Here is a 17428-nt window from a genome sequence, read left to right on the forward strand (position 1 = left end):
GCCAGCCCCAACTATAAACCTGAGCCAGCCCCAACTATAAACCTGAGACAGCCCCAACTATAAACCTGAGACAGCCCCAACTATAAACCTTAACACGCAAGTAATACTTTCTTCGTTTTCGTTGTTAAACGTGCTGCAGCATTCTGAATCAACTGGAGTCTTGATAGACTTATTAGAGCAGCCCAATAAGGAATTGCAACAGCCTAGCCTAGAATTAAGAAATTCATGAACTCATTTTTCTGCATCGTTTCAAAACAGGACGTCCTATAAAACAGGACAGGACCAATTGACACCGAAGAAAAAACTGTTACGAAAACCCTTTATTGTTCAAAACAGACAAGTAAAAGTAGATTGGCCATGACAGTGACATCGCGAAGGGAAACTGATAAACATGCAACAGGACGACACAAGCTCATCCGCTAAATACAGAGAAACATTTCAGGGACGATATAGAAAAGCTAACTAGCAGACCCGGGTGCAGCTGATTTGATCCCTTCCTGTCAATGGTGAAGTATAACATAAGGCAGTCAGGGTGCAGGACTTAATGCTCATAACACTGATTTACATGGTGAAGAAAATAAGATGCATCCCAAAGACCAGAAGTCCTAAAAAAGGAAGTTTACTGGAAATATTTTTTCGCGTGAAAACAGAGTAGAAAGGGTAGACTGAGACCCAGTATAGACACACTAACATACAATAGTTACAGCAAGTCACACCTCATATGTTAGAAGTTATTCACAGCTGAGCAAACTAACTTTAGAGAACGAAAAACTAAAATACATCACATCGTTTGGCCTTTGTTGTACGATGTAGTTTTGATATGCTTACACAACCTCGTCGCCTGTTTTGAAGAATTGGACCCTTTGGGTTTGTACGTGTCTTCTGTCACGTGTCACTGATGGTTCGGGGCTCATCAAAATGAGAAAGAAAAGGCAAATTTGTTTAAAAAAAATCATCATCAAGATGAAATTAATGGATCCATTACAATATAATTTCTCTCTTCATGGTCAGTACCAGCAGCAAAAGGCCACCCAAAGCAAAAAGGGATCTGAACCAGCAACCCCTTGGTCTGGAAGCTACTATGCTAGTTTTAATACAGTATACACAACACATGAACATTAGGCAGCAGAGAGAGCACCCTCGTGTGGGAGAGTCAATCGTGCCGAGTTCAAAGTTCTATGCCGTTGTAATTATGCAAATATCAAAAAACGCGTGTTAAACATAGCGAGCCGGGCAAACTAAGGAATGCTCCGAGCGTGCTGAGAGTTCCGATTGGAGAATGTAGAAAATAAATGAGAAACCCGGGTGGCACAAAGAACAGATTTTTACATTTTCAGTCGAGATACAGGTGGAAAACAGGAGGAAAGTGCGCCTGTCTCCTCTCAGGGCAGGAAAACAAACACGTTTCCTCGGTCAGCTACCTTGGCAGTTCAACCCTAATCATGTGTGATTCTCTCTACTCTTGCTGCCAAAGTGGCTGCTACAATCAATTACCAGCAAACCAACGTTAACCAGCTAAATGTTTATTTCCCGCCCCTCAACACTTCCGTTTTTTTTTTCCGTCTTTGCACCTCCTCCACCACCACTCATCTAGTCCTTTTTCTCCTCCTCTTTCTTCTCCTCCTCCTCTGTGGGGTAAGAGTGCCAGGTGAGGCGCTCCTCGTAGAAAGAGATCACCACCTGGGGACATTTAACGTTGGCCTCCTTGGCGGGGACCAGGTCAGCCTCGTCAGAGTTCTTCCTGTTCATTTGAATTCAAGAGGGAAAGTAGAAAAAGGAGGAGTGGAGGAGGAGGGAGACAGAAGGTGGAGTTGAGAGGCAATAGAGAAACAAGCGAGGAAGAGCAAAAGAGAGAAAAGTGTTAAGACAATGGCCCCTCCTCATCTATTTCCTCCAACAATAAACACAAACTGAGTTTCCTGTGCTGCCAACGTTACTAGCTCTCCTCCCGACAATTTCAACACATATATTTATTGGAATATTGACATTTGTTAACATGCCTGTTGCTTGTGCACATATCAATAATGTTGCTGCATTCATTGTCACTTTCCTCCTTGTAACACACTCCTCCTCAGCTCCATCCATGTTCTCCTCCACACTAAATGAATGTTTTGTTCCAGAGATCATACCATCCGGTTAACAGTGGTTGAAGTGAGTGACTGGAGTTTGCCCCGTGCCGTTTTCTCTTTGATTTACACATTTCATTTTGCCTTTTCAACTCGGTCCCAGCCAATCAGCTAGACAGGCCGACAGGAATCCTCCCAGTGGTCAGTTCTGGCCTGATTTCAACTTCCTGCAGTACAAACATGCGGTCAAGCAGGGTCCCGCCCAGGCAAAGTGTGGCAACTATTTCAACCAATCGCTGTTGACCAGGGGTGGCCAAGACACAGAAGAGTGGGGAGGGGGTTGCCCGGAGGGTGTGATCGAGAGGAGAAACGGGTCGCGCAACGCAGCATCATCATACTATATCGATATAAACGTTATTGTCTTATTTTGTTGAACATGCCTTAAAAAGTCACTGTAATGCCCCGCCCTAGTGGCTAGATCAGATCCTTTGTGAATACGGCCACTGAGGCTAGACCAGCTGGGAACCACTACACACAGGTGAAGTCGTTCTATAGCTTTAAGAGCTATAGCTTTAAAAGCAGTGATTTAAAACAAACAAACACGTAAACATGTTCATTTAAGAAACCATGTCTGGTAGCACAGTAATTGGGTGAGAGAGGGAGAAACCACACCTCTGGCAGAGCAATCGTTACGCAGTCAGTGACTAGCTTGTGTTGCGGTTGGTTGGCTAACTGGCTAGTCTGGTCTTGTTTGTCTTTGTGTGGACGGGGACAGACAGGGGGAGGGAGAAGCCCAGATTTTCTATAATCTCTTACATGACAAAAGACAAGTAAGAGAACATAGAGATACATTTTTCCACAACGGTTGACGCTAACAACAAGCTAGCAGCTAGCATGGCTGGGCCCTGTGAGGACTGTCAGCTGCTCCAGAAGGGCAGACAGAAGCATAACCACCCTCAAGCAGGACATCCCGTAGACTCTCCAACGGTCTGAATGTAGAGAACGCTCGCTTGTAAAACAACCGTAGCCGTATCCAATACTCTTGTATCGATTTTCCGACATGTCCGTTATTCTTTACACCCCTACCGGTTCAGCCGGGACATATTAATTATGAATTTATCAAATCATTAATGTTCATCACTTTATCATTGCACCTACCTGATAAAGGATGAGCTCATTCCAACTACTTAAAATATACTTAATAATTATATGCTCGTGGATACATCAGTTTATAAGTATACTGTATATATATTATTGTGTTGAGAATCTGAATCTGCAAAGTAGCCTCACTCGTAACTAACACTGTTAAAAGTACAACATCTCCCTCTGAGATGTAGTGGAGCAGAAGTACAACAGCAGCAGCAGTGCAATTTCCCCAGAGCTGAAATGTACTTGGGTACATTCCACCACTGCTAGAGCACAGAGCTGTATGCAGGAGTGCAATGCTCTTCATAGAGCCAGCCTCTTCCTTTTGCTCTCAAAGTGCACCGGACTGGTGCATCCATCTTTAAAATGTAAAAAAACAAAGGCTCACCACTTCATGAGGAACATGAGCTCTCCACTGGAGTCCGTCGCTCCGATGATCCTCTCCGGCTGCAGACCTCTGCCGAAACCTCTGGCCTTCTCACCCTGGAGACAGGAAGTAGAGCAACACAAGAGAACACATGACCAAAGAAGGAAAACAGACAGCAAGAGACAATGCTGCAATGATCGTGAAAGCACCTGTGTGTAGATTTTGTACATGATTAGTTAAAGAAATATATATTATTTAGTTTTTTTTAGTCTTTGGTCTGGAGCAACCTTCGCTCACCTCCTCTTTCTTCCTCTTGCTCCCTCGCTCCTCCGAGTCTCCCGAGGTCTCACTGACGACTTTCCTCTTGCCCTCCTTCTTCTTCTCCTCCTTCTCTTTATGCTTCTGCATGTACTCTGCGATGAGGTCGGGGCAGTCCAGGTTGTCCTGCGGCTCCCACGTGTTATCCTCCCTGGAGAGGTGGGTGCAGACCGAGTGAATGAACGGAAGAGGTTTTAGTTAAATAAATTCACCCACTCTAACAATTCTTTCTGTCTCTTTTTATTTAAATGCAATTTTCTGAGGTTATTTGCAGGGCTGTAACTTAATGGTGAAACTCTAAACGTGAAGATGATACTGTATGTGGACATTATTCACCACTTTGAACTAAGATCTCAGGGCCAAGTATTATTCGACTCATACTCACTCTGAGAAGCCCTTCCATTTCAGCAGAAACTCTACTCTGCCCTTCACCACCCGGCGGTCCAACACTTTCTCCACCACATACTCCTCCTCTTCCTCCTCCTCGGGTGCTGCAGCACCCGCTGCTGCTGCTGCACCCGCTGCTAGTGGTGCTGCTGCTGTGGCGGCTGCTGCTGCGGCGGCTGCTGCTGGTGGTGCTGCTGCTGCTGCTGCTGTTGCTGGTGGTGCTGCTGCGTCTGCTGCTACTGCAGGTGCTGCAGGCTGCTCCTCCTCCTCGGCCTTCTTGCCCTTCTTTCCTGCTACGGTCGCCAGCTTGACGTCTGCTGGGGGCGCCTCTGGTGGACCCAAGAGGAAGCAGGCAGAGACAATGAAGATGAAGAAGGGTTAGAACAGCCATAAAGAGCTGAAGTACAGTTTGAAGTGGAGCCACAAGCTGCATGTACAAGTGACGAGCAGCCGTTTTGTCTTTAACTACACTGGCTGACAAATAAAATGAAACATGCATCGAAACTCTGATAAAACTCCCCCAAAAGCTGCAAAATTAGTCAAGAACAAAACACGAGTCTGATAATTCCCAAACAACAATAAACACGACCACCCGTCCACCCATGTGACTTCGAACATTAAAATCCACACTCAGATTAACGGGGCTGTAACGGCTGGATGATGGTAACCACAGTTTAATGTACACTCGCCGTAGAGAAGCCGGTGCAAGGCGCACCAGAAAATGACGTAATCACGAGGGCGCGTGTTGGCTCCTGTGGTCGTGCACCTCCGAATTTTTGTAACTTGGGGTGCGCGATCACCAACTGTCACAAACAGTTCACTGATAAAAGCACTATTTACCAATTTGCTTTTAAATGCTTTTAAAACAAGACGCCCTAAAAATCTTCCTTTGAGTAAATATTTTCCCGCCAAATCAAATTGTTTCCGTATAATGCATGTAACACCTGACTTATTTATTTACAGGTTTTGGACAAAGGCAATACAGTAGTCCATGAATATGAGATATGAGATTACAGATAATTGCACTCCCTCCTCGTCATAGTGGAGGTTGCTTTATGGCTTCTTGCCGGTTACACCTACAGTCTATGGGCGAGTTTCTGGGTTACACTCGTTGTCTCTTGGATTCTTCAGACTACATTTGTTATAAATGCCTCCGTTCATGCTCAGAGCCTCTGCGGCGCGAGTATAAACAGAGCTCAAGGCCCCGATCACACAGAGACGTGTCGCAGCAGACGCGGTCGCTTCAAAAACACCCCGTAGAAAAGGGAGTTAGGCGAAACAGCTGTTGAGCCGGTGGAGCGCAACCGGCCGATCAAATGTAAATAATGGGAGAAAAACAGATTCAATGCAGATCTTCATCTCTTGCTCTGCTGTTGAATGAGGATGGGGAGCATTTTATAGTTCATTGTAATTTAAAAAAAAGCTAATATCAACCTTCTGTCTGCCTTGGTCTGTTCCTACCACATCTAGGTAATGGTAAAGTAGTGAAGCCCGCCTCTTGCTCGATTTGATTGGCTGCCTGGGCCATGAGTGCTATTGAGGAGAGGTACGACTCCACCCTGAAAAGTTAAGAATAATTTAACTTGTATGCGCGTCTAAAAACGCGAGAACGCGATGCACGGATCAAGAGAGGAGGGACGGCTCGCCTGGCATAGTCGTACCAAATCAATTTCTTTGTCTATTCATACCACAATCCGATCATCTCTGCTTCCTGTAAAACTAAATATGAAGTGGTCCAACATAACTTGGCACCAAACAACTTCAACCAGTAATCCATCGATCTTTCTGCAACGTGTAGCCCTGTTTGCCACTGTATCAACAAAGAGGTCCTTTTGAAATGAGTGAGTAGCCTGCACTCTGACACAGTATTATTGTTTGATTATTGTTTCAAAGAACACAGAAACAGCATTTGATTCAACTAAACGATTAACGGGTGCACCGATCAAAATGTAACTGGATGTTCTGAAAATGTCATACCTGTACAACCCTATTGTGTACTGTGACGTATTCCCCAATGAAACAGAATATTTGAGCGGTGTACGTTACAAGAGGGACTCATATCGAGCCCTTTGCATTTGATTGGATGGTTAAAAGTGGGCAGGCTACGAATGTAGTGCAATACGGTGCTACAAGTTAAAGATGGATTGATGGATTATTGGTTAAAATAGTTCGATACATACCTGCAAACTCATAAGAGGTGAAAAAGGTGACAAGCACCCTAACCCAAAACCCTGTTGGGGGGGTGCGGGGGCATTTTATTTTAAATATGAGCATTAAAATGTAGCATTCTGTTGTACTCTGAGAAGAAAATTAAGTGATAAGACAGCATTTACTTTAAGCAAAAAACTAATTTGTTATTAATCAGTATTTCAGCTCTAGTTGAACAGCTGGATAGTTAGTTTTTTTTTTTCTCCAATCAATATTATTATTATCAACCTTTATTTAGACAAAATCCATTGAGACGGAGGTCCCATTTTCACAACACAGATAAAATGTTGTTCTCCCTTCACGTCTGTTTAGACCTCCACCTTTATCCAGGCCCAGCTCCTTCACATCTCAGCCCTGCGTCAAGCTGCGCTACACAACCAGCCTCCTCTTCCTGAAGCTCTTTGACCTCAGCATCTCATCAGTATCTGGGCCTCATGTTTCGTGGTCATGAAAGTTATTCTGACCACGAAATCATCCTCATTCTACTTTGAGTTAAAAAAAACAACCTGCAACCAGATGCGCCAGTGTTCAGGTTTAGCGTTAAGGAGTGACCGCGTGAACTGAACCGGAACAAGGGGGGGCTGAATGTTTCATCACGTTACGTTTTTTCCTCCTAAATTGCAATAATGACGAACGTTAACAGTCGACAAAGTTTCAAATGCAGTGGACGTTAGCCTTAAGTTGGAGGGTAATGAAGACGATGTAGACATCTTATCGCTGAATGGCCAACACTCGACACGTCACATCAAAGATGTTTTATTGTGAAGATCACGTCATCACCCCCCCCCCCCCCAAAAGAAATTAAAACTCTACGGATCTATACGATTCACGTGGATGACATTTTGATTCAAAACGGCGAATTTCGCCAAAAAGCGACAAGTTTGCAGGTATGCAGACACTAAGCTACGTAAGAAGACCATTTTAGATATAAAGGAAGAAAAGATGATCAATTTTGACTTAAAAAGACAAAATTAACTGATTTCTGCTTAACAATGACAGTATTGGTAACAAATTACTTTTTGTTATAAAAATATGTTTATTGAAATGTTCGGTGCCAGATTACTATACTGCTAACTCATCATTGATTGGATGGAACACATCTAGCAGAAGAAGGGGTTGCAGACTAGTTGAAATTTGATTCTCGGGCTGACAGCCTATCAGGATTCTCCAAACTCCTTCAATTCATGATTGGAGAAAACTAAAGAGTCCTCTTGGACTTGCAGACTTCCCGTCCAACCCAGATCAAAAGCCGAGGGGAAGCCATGTCAGGCCCGGGAGAGAGAAAAGAAGCTGAAAGCAGAGCATGTAGGGAAAGAAAAGGGGGAGGGGGTTGCCAGATTAGAGCAGAGCTGCACCATTCAATGGACTGTGAGGGCCTTTAACTATTACGTCTGGAGTGTGTCTGCAGAGCGGTTCAACACCAGCAGCCATTTTGGCAGGTAGAACAACCGAGGAGTGGAATCTCTGCTGTCTAAAACTCTGTCTGTAACCAAGCCGTGTTATCGGAATTAATAAAAAAACTCATTCAAACACTTCACTTTTTGTGTGAATTGTCTGTTGGAGATTAAACATAGCCTCTATAGACATTTCAATACATTTTGTATTAAAACACATTCTACCACCAGTTCCCAAATCTAACACTTTAAAGTTTCTTTAATTATTTATTTTTATTTATTTATCACCACTCTTCACATCGGCGTTGAGCCCGAAAAGTGGAAAACACGGACGGCATCACGGAAGCTGATGATAAAAGAATGGAATCGGCTGCAAAACGGTATATACCAGATCTGCCGAAATGTGCATACAATTTATGGAAATCAGGGTTTGACCTGCCCATATAAACGTTTCTCAGCACCTAAGCAGAATGAACAAATTACTAATATTATAATGATGCCGCTATGTTTAGGTTTTGTTTACGCTGAATCCAGGTCAAAAGTTTTGTTCATTTGAAGAAAAAAAATTGTGAACCTGAAAGTTCAAGTTGGTGGTCTTGAACATTGAAAAATACAGCAATGTATTCAAAATAAAAATAAGTGAATGAAAAGTTTTTTTTGGGGTTGAATATAATTTTGATTCAGTTCTGGAATTTTTTCAAATACATTTTTTTTTTTTTTTACATTTTTCACTTTCATATATATTTTGATATTTGAGTTCTTATATTTTTCAGTTTCAGATTTTATATTTTCAGATTCAAATCGTTTTTTTCGGTTTCATATCTTTTTTTTCCAGTTCAGACTTTTGACCCTGATCTAACGTGGGGGGCGTGGTATCAACTGAGAGGGGCATGTCATCATGAGTGACAGCATAACAAAGAACTTCCTCAACCACGTTGCCTTCAGGTAACGTGGTTGAGGAAGTCCAGACAACTGGAGCACAGTCACTATTTTGTAAACTACAACATGATATGAACAATAAATATTTTGGCAACCAGTATACAGTTTAGCTCATGCCATGGAGCTGTATTGAGATGAAATAATAAAATAAAATAACATGTATGTTGGGCTGGCTTCTTGCCATTAACTTTGAACTTCTTGTCCTAACATATACATTTGACTATCAAATTTTGAATAAACATTGTAGTATATAACTGTATGGATGTCTTGCTAAAAATATTGATAAAGAACATCAAGAATAATCAAGGAAACCTTGCAAATGAATGCAAAAATCACATGATGGAAATGCTACTTCCAGGGAGTACAACGTTGACTGCTAACACCCTTAAACTACGCACTTTCTGCACCCAGGGATAGTACATATTGAAGACCAGCGTTATTGACCTGTTCGGCCACAAGAGGGAGTTTACCTTTAAGTGAGCGCTTCTGTCAGCTGGTTTGGTTGCTATGGCAACAAGTGCCAACTGATGTTAGCCTACATTAGCTTAGCTTAATAAAAACGAGTAGCCATACTATTACAATTCGGCATTGTTTACTAAACCAATTACAACTACCAACAGTCATACCTTCAAGGACCTTAATGTATTGTTACATAGTGTCAAATAACGACAAATAAAGGCTAAACTGCCGCGGCAGCTGAGCTTACAACAGGAAGTGCCTCTACTAGCTGCCTCTGCCACATTCTGAGCTTGTCCTGTCTCGCGGACGCCATCGAAAGGATACTATGCTGCGTTCACAGTGGTGTGTGGAAGTGCGAAACGTCAGATATTAAAGTGTGGTAGTTGAACGGCCCAATGTGTCATAGTTTATTGCTCGTTTACTGTGATTCGTGCCAAGTAGAGGCTAAAACAGCTTGCTAAAGAGAACATTGTCAATCGTAATTTTTTTTTAATTTTTTAATTTTTTTTACTTCCAATCATGTGAATATGGTGTATAGAAAGTGTTGAATCATAATTCTCGCGGTGCCCACGTTACCTGAAGTCCTCAGCCCTCGTTATGCTGTCACTCATGATGACACACCCCTCTCAGTTGATACCATGCCCCCCACGTTAGATCAGGGTCAAAAGTCTGAACTGAAAAAAAAACCGATCTGAACTAAAAAAAAAGATTTGAAACCCAAAAAAAAGGATTTGAATATGAAAAATATAAGAACTCAAATATCAAAATATATATATGAAAGTGAAAAATGGGGAAAAAAAAAAAAAAAAAAAGTATTCGAAAACATTCCAGAACTGAATCAAAATTATATTCAACCCAAAAAACCTTTTCATTCACTTATTTTTCATTTTGAATACATTGCTGTATTTTTCAATGTTCAAGACCACAACTTGAACTTTCAGGTTCACATTTTTTTTTCAAATGAACAAAACTTTTGACCTGGATTTAGCTCCATAGCTGCTCAGCTCCTTCTACACCCTAGTCATACCGAAGAGGCCGTCTGAGACGACTAGTGTAGTTCACACCACACAATCTAACCTCGATTCTCCACTAAGATAAGATTCAGGAGCACCAGATCAGTGCCAAATATATGTTTGCCTGATGCTCGTTGTTGAAAGTTGCATCACCTAGCAGGCTAATGTCTGACCTATCGGGGAGCTACAGCCAAAGAGAAAATACGCCATCCGAAAAGAGCTCAATTTAAAGCAGTGTTTTACAAAAGGATGGAATGTTTTGTATTGAAGCACTTTCAATGGAGCCCTAAATTAGATAACAGTAAAAAAAGAAAAGGTGTCACTTTTAAAGCTGATTTGCTTGTTACTCCTGTTATTTCCTTCTTGCAAAACAATGAAGTTTTCATTAAAACAAAATGATGACTGGTACACTTGAATTGAATTCCTGTTTATTTTGAAGATTTTGTTCCAAGTTGCTGGTGTACGATTTATTATTCTAACACTAAATAACAAATCAGTAATTATTTCTTTGTTACATTTTGTTTCACAAAGATAGGAGAGAAATCTTTAAGTCAGGCCTGAGATTTCCTTACGCACAAAAGAACCCAGATCCTGGTCACTTCCACAGCTGATTAATTAAAATCTGGTATTGGATCGGTTCTACAGTGGGTACGGAAAGTATTCAGACCCCTTTAAATTTTTCACTCTTTGTTTCATTGCAGCCATTTACTAAAATCAAAAAAGTTCATTTTATTTCTCATTCATGTACACTCAGCACCCCATCTTGACAGAAAAAAACAGAAATGTAGAAATTTTTGCAAATTTATTAAAAAAGAAAAACTGAAATATCACATGGTCATAAGTATTCAGACCCTTTGCTGTGACACTCATATTTAACTCACATGCTGTCATTTCTTCTGATCCTCCTTGAGATGGTTCTACTCCTTCATTGGAGTCCAGCTGTGTTTAATTAAACTGATTGGACTTGAATAGGAAAGAATCCTAAGTGGCCTCCATAATCCTTAAATGGAAGAAGTTTGGGACGACCAGAACTCTTCCTAGACCTGGCCGTCCAGCCAAACTGAGCAATCGTGGAAGAAGAGCCTTGGTGAGAGAGGTAAAGAAGAACCCAAAGATCACTGTGGCTGAGCTCCAGAGATGCAGTAGGGAGATGGGAGAAAGTTCCACAAAGTCAACTATCACTGCAGCCCTCCACCAGTCGGGGCTTTATGGCAGAGTGGCCCGACGGAAGCCTCTCCTCAGTGCAAGACAAATGAAAGCCCGCATAGAGTTTGCCAAAAAACACATGAAGGACTCGCAGACTATGAGAAATAAGATTCTCTGGTCTGATGAGACCAAGATTGAACTTTTTGGCGTTAATTCTAAGCGGTATGTGTGGAGAAAACCAGACACTGCTCATCACCTGCCCAATACAATCCCAACAGTGAAACATGGTGGTGGCAGCATCATGCTATGGGGGTGTTTTTCAGCTGCAGGGACAGGACGACTGGTTGCAATTGAAGGAAAGATGAATGCGGCCGAGTACAGAGATATCCTGGAAGAAAACCTCTTCCAGAGTGCTCTAGACCTCAGACTGGGCCGAAGGTTCACCTTCCAACAAGACAATGACCCTAAGCACACAGCTAAAATAACAAAGGAGTGGCTTCGGAACAACTCTGTGACCATTCTTGACTGGCCCAGCCAGAGCCCTGACCTAAACCCAATTGAGCATCTCTGGAGAGACCTGAAAATGGCTGTCCACCAACGTTCACCATCCAACCTGACGGAACTGGAGAGGATCTGCAAGGAAGAATGGTAGAGGATCCCCAAATCCAGGTGTGAAAAGGTTGTTGCATCATTCCCAAGAAGACTCATGGCTGTACTAGCTCAAAAGGGTGCTTCTACTCAATACTGAGCAAAGGGTCTGAATACTTATGACCATGTGATATTTCAGTTTTTCTTTTTTAATAAATTTGCAAAAATTTCTACATTTCTGTTTTTTTCTGTCAAGATGGGGTGCTGAGTGTACATTAATGAGAAATAAAATGAACTTTTTTGATTTTAGCAAATGGCTGCAATGAAACAGAGTGAAAAATTTAAAGGGGTCTGAATACTTTCCGTACCCACTGTATGTATCGGCAGTAGGGTTGTCACGATACCAAAATTATGACTTCGATACGATACCTGCCATAAGTATCACGATACCCGATACGATACCAGAATTCGATACAATACCACAAATACGATACGATGCTGGTATATTTATCTACAATAGTAATAAATAAAACATCTGTACGGTTCCCTTTTTTACCAGCTTGTTCCTGCCCAGCTTTTTGAACACTTAACAAATGGCATTAATATTAATGTTTAACCTCTTCGGATCTGTTGAGCCTCTCTCATATTTCCACTGGCTTTCAAACACAGCTGAAGGGAACTCTGTCTCTCTGTTGCTGCTGACATCTGTTTGACTATCTGTGGGAGTGGGTGGATAAACAATGCTTCATTTACTTGCATACTGAGTTTGATATTTTTACTTCATATTTTGTCTTAATTCATGGAATAATTATTTTTCCTTAACTAAAAATGAAAAGAATTCGCTCAAGATGCAAAAGACAATTGATGCAAAATGGCTACATGTAGCCATTCTGCATCAATTGTGTTTCATTTAGTACACTTTTGTGTGCATTGTGACCTCATGATCATATAGGCTTGTCGTCAAACTAGGCTAAGGTACTTGTGTTAGCTGTATATAGGTGAGCTTGGGGGTGTTCATGTTTATAATCACATTTGCTTACCCGTCGTTCTTTGAAAAGTTCGGGGTGTCTGTCTGAAAGGTGCTTTGCCGTGTTAGACGTGTTGCCTCCCTTGGTCTGTGTGGCTTTGAAACAAGTTTCACAGACGGGTCTCTGTCAGTGGGGACCGTACACGGACCCCCATTTCCATTTTTGGTTTGAAACGAAAAACGAGAATATTTCCATATTGTCGTTTTTTCGACGGAACGGTAAAACAGACTATCAAAACGTACACGGACCTTGATGCATGTCTCCCCTGCTATCACTCGCTGTGAGTGAGGGCTGCCTGTTGCTGTGTGAGCGCTGGGCAGCCCCGCCCCCTTGCAGTCAATGCCTGCAGGCAGCATGACAGGGAGCGGAACATTAAGTGTGCTCTGATCGCTACTATTAGTATCGATACTAAAAATATGCAAAATCGTATTGGTTTTAACGTACGGGTACCGCGGTACCTTTTTTGTATCGATACACTGTGCAACATTAATCGGCAGACACCCAATGCTAGTGGTGTAATGGATCATTGTCCATCTGTGATCTGTACAGACCCCCCTCCCCCCCGCGGTACGCCACGCATGTGAACCTCGGATTAATTACACAGTTTAACGTTAACCATCACAGTGGGAAATAGAGTTTTACCGACAATCGTTATCCGACAACATTCAGTAAAATATGCGATCAGGACATCGACATTTATGCTTTTCTAGTCGACGATCTTTGAGAATGTTACGTTGTTAACGACACATCTGTGTTTAAATCAACAGGAGAGCTTCATTTTCATTTGAATTGTGTGATTTTTGGCACAAAATAAACAGTCTGGAGCCTTTTAGACCAACTGGTGTAATCAAACAACAAAGAGATCTGTATCTGCCAATATGGATCATCAGTGATCAGCAATTAGTATCGGTGGGGAAAAAACGTGATCAGGGATCTCTAAAAGTTATATTTGCTCCCTTTTTTCTTTTGTGCTGATCCGATACGAAGTATGAGCTGTACGATCCATTGCACCAAAAGCATAGGTATTGCAATCGGAACTGAACCAGTCGGATCGGTGCATTCTGAGCTTTAACCGAACATTCTCCGGTCTACCTCAGCTAAATACACAGAGTTTTAAATGTTTGCTGCAGAATGAATATAGAGATTGATATGAGCAATAACGTAATGTACAGCACACTACAGGGCATCCGTTTTTTATATCATGGAGATATAATAAAAAAAAATTGATTTCATATATAGCAACTATATTTTCAGAATATGACTTCAATCATGACTTATCAGAGGACACAGATATGTGGGCACATTAATGTCTTGAGTGTCCACAATCATTGAGATGAATTGGTGCCACGTGCAAATGCACGGAGGTTACTCCCCCAAACAAAAATACACAAACAGACTGCAGCGTGACCATGCCTACATGTGTGTCGACTCAGCAGGGAACGTTAAATGAGAGAAGTTTATCTACTGGAGAATATATATGTGAAAGTAATGCAGAATGGCCGCGGGCATTGCATTACATTCAATATTTGTTTATTTGTAACGCGTCACCTGGCGCGTGAATTCCATGTTTACCTTAACGTGCATACCGTCATTTCCGCTATGAATTGACTCAAAAAAGGAAAGCACGAATTAGTGCATACAAATTCAGAGTGCAAGGAGATAAGTGCTTGACGCCCACGGTCACCTGGGGGAGGATTCCCCCCTCTCTAATGTTTAGTGGTTTTGGTAGACGGTTAGGTTAGGTTAGGACCCCCCCCCCCTCCTCCTCCATCTCCATGTCTACCGAATAACCGTGAGCGTGATTTGCAAAGTGCACCCACAGAAGAAGAAAAAAAAAACACTGCGGCAGCCGCAAATGTTACACACGTGGGCAAATTAAACAACTCCCGATGAGGGTTGCTGAGTTACAGTAAGAGCACACAAAGCCCGGCCGGTAATTGCATAAGAAAAGCGTCGAAGCCAGCATGCTGCACGTCGGGCTTCATTTTTGTTTTTTTTACATCATGCTTTAGCCTCTCTCTCGCGCGCTACATTATACGGTCAGCGAATGCGAAAAAAATAATTTCTGACATTCTCGTTTATTCTGATACGGACGTAATATATTGCAAATCACCAAACGCCGGAGCGGGCAAACGAGCCAGGCGGCCCAGTCACCCCACAAACCACAGGGCAACATGGCTGGCGCGTTTCCCCCCTCCAATAGCTAGCTAACGTAACGTGAGCCTTACCTTTTCAGATAAAGCTTCGGAGCTGTTGTATGGGCTCGCGGTAGGCCCGATGGAAAGCACCGTGATTTGAACGTCTGCTGTCGACGAGTAGCAAAATCCGAAAACGCGCCAGTAGCGACACACAACTGCCACGGGGATGAGTGGCGTGCACTGGGTCGACTTTCCCCCCAATGTGTTCGGCTACTGGAAAACACAATAGCCTCGGCGTCGCTAACAACCAGCACCGATCCCGTTCTGCCCGCCAACAACACTGCCGGACGTTACGTCAGCGAATAGTTTAATTAGCAATGCACTGTGGGAGTTGAAGTCTTCTCCTTCAGTGGTTAGCGAACCAGCTTATTGGTGATTTTAAAGATTCTAAATGAGATTTACCCAGTGGTGTATAAAGTACCCAAAAGCCATACTTGAGTAAAAGTAAAGATACCTTACTGGAAAACTACTCCAGTAAAAGTAAAAGTCACCTATTAGAATACTACTTGAGTAAAAGTCTTAAAGTATTTGATATTTATTGTACTTAAGTATCAAAAGTCATTTTATGATATTAAATGTACTTAAGTATTGAAAGTAAAAGTACAAGTAAATGCTGTTAATAAAAAAGCAAAGGGTCAGAATTTTGAGAATTATGAAGTTTATTCTTTTAAGTGCTGTGGCCACCATGACCAAGGACAAGAAGTTGTGTTGAAAATAAGGGTTGGCTGTGATCCATACAAAAGCAGCACCGAAAGTAACAACCCAGTCATTACTGGAAACTGAAAAATGTCTTGTTCATCTTCAAAATAAGTTGGTTTTCAAAATTGCGAGAATTCAGTCTCGCTCTTCTTGGGCTGAAGACTCGTCGTGCGATGCTAAATAACCTTTCACAGGCCGCTGAGGCAGGTAGAGGTGTGTTCAGCTTCACAGACAGCTTGCACACAGCTAGGAAGGATTTCCTTTGTTCAAGTTGTTCGGAATTTTGGAAGAAGAATCGCAGCTGCGATCAACTCAGGGTCTCCTGACATGTGGCCAAAACGATTCTTTATTCCCATCTGTAGAGCATCCACCAAAGGCTTGCAGTACTTCAATGGCAACTTGACTCTGTCAAGTTTGGCGGTCAGCAGGTTGATTGTTGGAAGTAGCCACCCCATGTGGGTATTTGCCTCTGCTTGCAAGAGGTTGGTTGCCTGGGCGACTGGGCTCATGACAGTGGCATACTCTGTGAGGAATGCGAGTTCAGCTGGATTGAACCTGTGATGAAAACAAAAACAACAACACCGTTTGATAACACTATATCACCATTTCATCAGATTCAACAAAAAATTGCTGGATGAGTAATTAACTAAAATGGATCAATGATAAGTGGAAGTTGGGATACAATGTGAAACAGTTATTAGTGCCCAAGAAAGGGTGGGGAAACACATCCACAGTTCTAGAGACATTGAAGATATTATGTTCAATTATGATGAAATAATAAAACATACATAATTCTTACTTACATCGGAACCTTTAGGTCTGTGCAGAGGACTCTGATGGTCCCCTCTCCCTTGTCTTTGATTATCCTCAGCAGTCTTTCCACTGCCAGGAACAAGGAGTTCCACCTGGTAGCATTCAGGCGCAGCAGTTGGAGGGAGCAAGCATCTTCAACAGTTTCGGCTGCAAGTGTTGATCTTCCACATTTGTTCCAAAGTGCATTACACTTGCCAAATGTTGAACGATACACTTTCTTGTATGCCTCAGTGGATGTTGCTTTCTGGGCATCAACCGTAGCTATTAGGTTGAGTAGATGACAAGCACAGCGCTGGTGCTTTGGGAGCTGGAACTCCAAACCATCATCTTCATTCAGAAGCGCTGACACATCAACAAACTCCACTTCTTCACCCCCCTCTTGATCCTCTTGATCCTCTCCTGGTTGAGATGCATCACCATCACTTCCGACTGCATTGTTGTTCTCATCTTCACCAAAAACTTGGAAAGCTTTTATGAAGTTAGAGCCATTGTCTGTTGTTGTTCTCTGAATCTTCTCACGAATTTCGAACTCGGAATGGATGTCATTCTGCCAACACATCAAATGTGTGCGAACCTCTCAGTTGTTTACAGGCTAGGGCTGCTGAGCATCTTTTGAGACTGTCAGGGTCAATCCAATGGGCAGTAACACTAATGAAGCC

General features: G+C 42.4%; 1 protein-coding gene across 1 annotated transcript; it reads right to left on the minus strand.

The window, feature by feature from the left end:
• Positions 1 to 290: 290 nt before the first annotated feature.
• Positions 291 to 4446, minus strand: LOC116400011 (chromobox protein homolog 1-like; the record flags this gene model as incomplete). The annotated part of the gene is made up of 4 exons (XM_031877601.1): positions 291 to 1741; positions 3601 to 3695; positions 3877 to 4048; positions 4283 to 4446. Coding segments are annotated over 4 exons (582 nt in total), but the record flags the coding sequence as incomplete, so codon positions are not given.
• Positions 4447 to 17428: the final 12982 nt, after the last annotated feature.

Source organism: Anarrhichthys ocellatus, unplaced genomic scaffold, assembly GCF_004355925.1.
Source record: "Anarrhichthys ocellatus isolate YVR2014 unplaced genomic scaffold, GSC_Weel_1.0 scaffold141, whole genome shotgun sequence".
NCBI lineage: Eukaryota > Metazoa > Chordata > Actinopteri > Perciformes > Anarhichadidae > Anarrhichthys > Anarrhichthys ocellatus.